The sequence below is a fragment of the Talpa europaea genome (assembly GCF_964194135.1).
Source record: "Talpa europaea genome assembly, chromosome: 9".
NCBI classification, from domain to species: Eukaryota; Metazoa; Chordata; class Mammalia; order Eulipotyphla; family Talpidae; genus Talpa; species Talpa europaea.
This window is the reverse complement of record NC_140076.1, coordinates 73,686,228-73,691,667: the sequence shown is the minus strand read 5'-3', so window position 1 is coordinate 73,691,667 and position 5,440 is coordinate 73,686,228. Positions and strand designations below refer to the sequence as shown.

Genomic DNA, 5,440 nt, shown 5'->3' with positions numbered 1-5,440 from the left:
AAGGCCAGACAGTCGCCATGTCCTTGGTTGGGCAGAAGAAAGTAAATATGGAAGATCAGGGATTAAAATAACAACTTAGAGGCTATGCAGATAATGAAACATCTCATGACACACCAGATTCCAGACAAAAGTTGCTAGACCCCAGGAAAGAAGGACTATTTCCATAAAATACTGAAACTGCACTTCATTCTAAGGAACTATGTAAGAGCTGGTGTAGTTGATTGCTTGCTGGCATCAGGGCTTTAATTATGGAACAATTTTATACCACTATTTGTTCTAGATACTGAAACTATAATTCACGTCAACAAGATATACAGAGGAACAATTAAATCAGAAACTGAGTTGGATATGATGAATAGCAAAGTGTAGGGCACCACAGAATCATATGGCAAAAGACTCAGCTATAAGTTAAACTAAGTTAAGGAATTAAACAATACCATTCAGAAGAAGGTGTTCAACTTCTGCACTATTGAAATTTGAGGCCAAATAATTCTTTTGGATGTGCAGTGTGTTATAGGACCAGCAATCCTGGTCTCAACCTTCTAGTTGTCATTATAAAAATCTTTGATAAAAGTAGAGTAGAAATTGTTAAAAACATTTGCCACTAAATGAAAAACAATGCAAATATTCTAATGCCATCATTTTTCATAGAAAATAATTTTTCTGGAATATCTATGTGTATCAGGCATGGTGCCAATATTGGTAATGTTTTCATTAATTCATTCAGCAATAGTTGCTGTGAACCTATTATATACCAGGAAATGTTCTGGGAGAGGGGGATATATTCATGAATAAAGGCAGACCCATTTTCAATATAAAGATTAGTTTTGGAGACAGATTAGTGTTAAATGTGTATATGATATACAATATATAGAATTGTATATTAATACCAATGAAAATCATGTGAAATAATCATTTTTCTGTGTTTTATAGCTAAGTAAACTGACACTCACAGAAGTGACTTTTCAGAAGAATTGGCACAGGTGGTCACTGGTAGAATTATCTCTAGGAACCTGACTATGAAATTGTAAGTCCATTGCACTCTGATGTAGCCATTATCAAAAACAGTTTTGATAAGTTGTTTAATAACACCTAATGAGTAATAACACCTAATAAGTAACTCCCATTTCCTCTATAATGGCCATGAAAAAAATCAAGGGCAGAACCACACAGCTTAAAGGAATCATCAATCTAGCTTTGATCCATTGATAATCTTTCAATTCAGTAAATTTAACAAAACAAAAATGTTAATTAGTTTAAAATCTTGTGGAGGGCCTCCCCGGTGGCATAGCGGTTGAGCGCTGGGTTGCGAAGCTGCCCGCAGCCTCTGCAGCGCTGGTTCGATCCCTGGCTGCTCCCCGGCCACCAGAGGAGGGTCCCACATGGCGCGCAGACCTCTCCTGCCGCCCGCTGCTCCCCTCAGCAGTGTACTTCAGTCCTTCTACCTGCTCTGCTCCCAGCTCTGGCTCTGGTGAATTCTCTCACCCTCCCGCGCTTCTGACCGTACCCAGTACTTGTACAAATAAATAAATCTTAAAAAATAAATAATTAAAAAAATAAATAAATAAAATCTTGTGGAGCATATGGTAGGCTACTACTGATAGTTGTTTCACCAGTTGTGTTTATTGCCTTCTGGGTACTTTCTATAATCCTTTTCAGGTTTTTATAACAAGAAATACCAACCCTGAGGAAAACAAGTTTTTATCCATAGCTTGGTTCCATACTCTGTCAAAGTATATTAGCAATCTGCAGGTGACTTAAAGGATAAGAATTTTCATGAGATTTGTGAGGGAGAGTTATGTTTTCTTCAACCAAATCTATTTATCATATGCTACATGCCATGGATGACACATTAATTGGTCACCATTTCTGTGCCATACAGAAAAAAAAGGATGTTTATTTTTATATTCAGAATATTCTCAATCACTGAAGAACTCACATCTCAGAGTGGGATGAAGACAAGGAGAAGACTTCATTGAGTGTGACAAGTTCTAGAGAGAAACTGCACAGAGAATTGGACTAGAAAGGAAGAATAGCTCTTTCTGGGGAGTTAAAGGATGAATTTATCAGTAGGATATGAAATGGGAGGGTATTCTAGGCATCATAACTCCTGATAAAGAGCAAATTTGTTGATAATTCTTTATTCCTAAAAGAATGGATCTATGTTCTTTTCAATCCTTTGTTGCAGGTAGCAGCTGGTCATGAGCAGGGCTTCCAGCATTGTTGTGCTGACCATGTTTGTCGAGAGGAAAGAATTGAACTTGTAATCTCATTCTGGTTATCCCTGGATCCTGGTCTGCTGAAATAGTCTACATAATCACCAAGAAAAGGTGCAAAAAAGAAAAACATAATATGCATGCTCTATTTTATCTTAGATTTTTAAAAGTAGTTTCAACATGACTGCATTTCACCCTACCTTCAAAGTTATGAGGGAGATAATAGGTTGTTTCTACTTTCAGACAAGGAATAATCAGATAAAAGATTTAGTGGGCTGCCTAAAAAATCAGACGAGAGTCAAATCCAGTGATCTCCATTCTAATGCAGAGAAAAATGAAAATAGAAGACTGGACAGAAGGAACTGAATAGCTAAATAGATAACAAAGTGCATGACATAGGAACATATACAGACAATAATGTATTAATGTATTAATACATTAATAATGTATTAATCCACGCCCTTCATAAGAGATATTAAATTGTCTCACTATTTGGAGAGGTGAAATACTATGGGAAGTTTAAACACCAGTTTTGAAGAGGGCTTCATTTTGGTGGGCTTCTCAGATTGGCCCCAATTGGAACCCATCTTTTTTGTCTTTATTTCTATATTCTATTCCTTGACTCTCTTTGGCAACACCACCATAATTGTTCTCTCTATCCTCGAACCTCAGTTGCACACACCTATGTACTTTTTCCTCTGCCACCTCTCCTTCCTGGACCTCTGCTATACCACTAGCACTGTGCCCCAACTTCTCATCAACATTCATGGACATGACAGGACTATTACCTATGGAGGCTGTGTGGCACAGCTTTTCATCTCCCTTGCCCTGGGTTCCACTGAGTGTGTACTCCTAGTGGTAATGGCCTTTGACCGCTATGCTGCTGTGTGCCGTCCACTACACTACACTACTATTATGCACCCCCGCCTCTGCCAGATACTGGCTCTCATCTCTTGGATGGCAGGCTTGCTGAACTCTCTGATTCAGTCAAGCCTCATGATGACCATGCCTCTCTGTGGCCTCCAACTTCTGAATCACTTTTTCTGTGAGATGCCTGTACTCCTGAAGCTGGCTTGTGAGAATACAGATGGGACAGAGGCCAAAATGTTCGTGGCTCGAGCCATAATCTTGGTTCTTCCAGCAACACTAATTCTAGGCTCCTATGTACACATTGGTAAGGCAGTACTGAAGGTCAAGTCAATGACTGGAAGAAGGAAGGCTTTTGGGACTTGTGGGTCCCATCTCCTGGTGGTTTCCCTTTTTTACGGCTCAGCCATTTACACATACCTTCAACCTACGCACAGTTATTCTGAGAGCCAGGGAAAGTTTGCTGCCCTTTTTTATACTATAATTTCTCCCATGCTTAATCCTTTGATTTATACCCTAAGGAACAAGAATGTTAAGGAGGCTCTGAGGAAAGTGCTAGGAATAAGCAGTGACTCAGGATAGGAGAGGGAAAGAGGATCAACATAATTTTGTGTAACAGCTCCAGTTAATGTTACTGGGCTCATGTAACTGGAGAGCATCTCCAGTCTAATGATCTAGTGATCTCCAGTCTAATGATCTCCATTTCTAGCTCTAATAGAGCTAGAAAACAGCTCTCTGTATAGGTCTCAGAGTATTTGTATATTCCTTGTTTGTCACTGTAAATGGAATTATTTTGGAATCCTTTCTGGTTCAAAATCTATGACCATTGTGCAGTAGGAGAATTTGTTGACTGGACTGGATGGCAACAACTTTTCCAAAGTCAATGATCCGCACATGGTACAACTTAGAAGGCACTGTGCCCAACAGGAGAAGGCCAGTTCACCTCTGCTCTTAAAGCTAACTGTGACCCTGACTAATCCCCTTGCATCTCAGGGCCATTTCTAGGATGTCTTATGGTGGGTACGCTTTTGTGATACTTGGAAGAAGTCAAGAGATAATGAACAGAAGTACTTCATGGAACACGTTAAGTCTCAGACAAAGATATAATTTATCTACTTTAGAGCACTAGTGAGTAAAGATTAGCATCAACGATCATTAGCTGCACCAAAGCTCTCAGTCATGGACAGGATATTTAAATAAGGGAGAGAAGAACAAGGAGGAATTGAGCATAAAAATAGCATTCCTGAGGAAGTGATATAGGACAAAGGGGATAAAAGGAAGTGACATAATGAAAAAGAGATTTCTGAAGTACAGAGTAGTCAGTAATTAAGGATACTGTAGACTAATAAAGTGTGAAGTCTATGGACATTTGAAAATCCAGCTCTGTCCTTATATCCCATCCCATCTCATCACTTCCATCCCAACGACTGATGTTTTCATGTCAAAGTGCAGGTCCTCTTTAATAAACTAATGTAGCCTCATTGATGGTCATGTTGAGTTAATCATCTTTTTTGCCCAAAATAAGTAGTATTGGCTATATATTTTTAAATTATATAATTGTTGTTAATTCTGATGATATCCCCACTAGAATGTTATTATACCCCTCATTAATTGTGATGAAGCTGAGGTTCCAAAGGTTAAGAATCTTACCCATGTTCACATAGCAAATATGGGACAAGATATGATCCAAGTTTCTGTCACCCTAAATCCAACCTTTACTGCTACACCATGCCAATTCTCCTTTTTGAGAATGAATTTTTAGAAAGGAAAAATTGAGAGTGAATTTTTAATAGGGAAATATTGGAAAGGAGGTAGTGGGAGAGAATCAAAGGTGAGCTTAATATAATTTTGCTCAATTTTAATTACATTTTTGCTTTTTTTCATTTTTTCAGGGATGAGGCTTTCCTAAGTTACACATTCATTGGGTAAAAGATATTAGCTTTCTGTAATATAGCCTCACAATGCTAATATATTCTGTAATGATTGTTGTCATTAATTCAAGCACCTGGTTACATGGTGCTACACTGTCACATTTAGTTCTAAGAACATGAAATATAGATATTATTCTCCTCCTCCAAAGAGATTAGAGAGTAGATCATTATCTTGTATTACAGGCCTCAAGTTACTCATGCATAAAATTGGATTCTGGACTATCCTTTGTCAAATCCTAACCATCTAGCCCTTATAGAAGAATCCATATTTTCATATTTATTATATCAAGGCACAAAACAACAATCTGCATGGAACAAGCCATTTTTCTCCTAAATGTTGGGCTTATGACACCCCTTGTATATCCAGGTCCAACAATTCAAGCACATGCATTAATGTAATAGGAAAAAAAAAAGATTATTTGAAAT

At 38.0% G+C, this 5,440-nt stretch overlaps 1 protein-coding gene across 1 annotated transcript; it reads left to right on the top strand.

Moving 5' to 3' along the window:
• Positions 1-2,726: 2,726 nt before the first annotated feature.
• Positions 2,727-3,665, top strand: LOC311177896 (olfactory receptor 2Y1-like; the record flags this gene model as incomplete). The annotated part of the gene is made up of 1 exon (XM_084244141.1): positions 2,727-3,665. The coding sequence occupies one exon, from the start codon at positions 2,727-2,729 to the stop codon at positions 3,663-3,665; it is 939 nt and encodes a 312-aa protein (XP_084100267.1).
• Between the last annotated feature and the right edge of the window lie 1,775 nt (positions 3,666-5,440).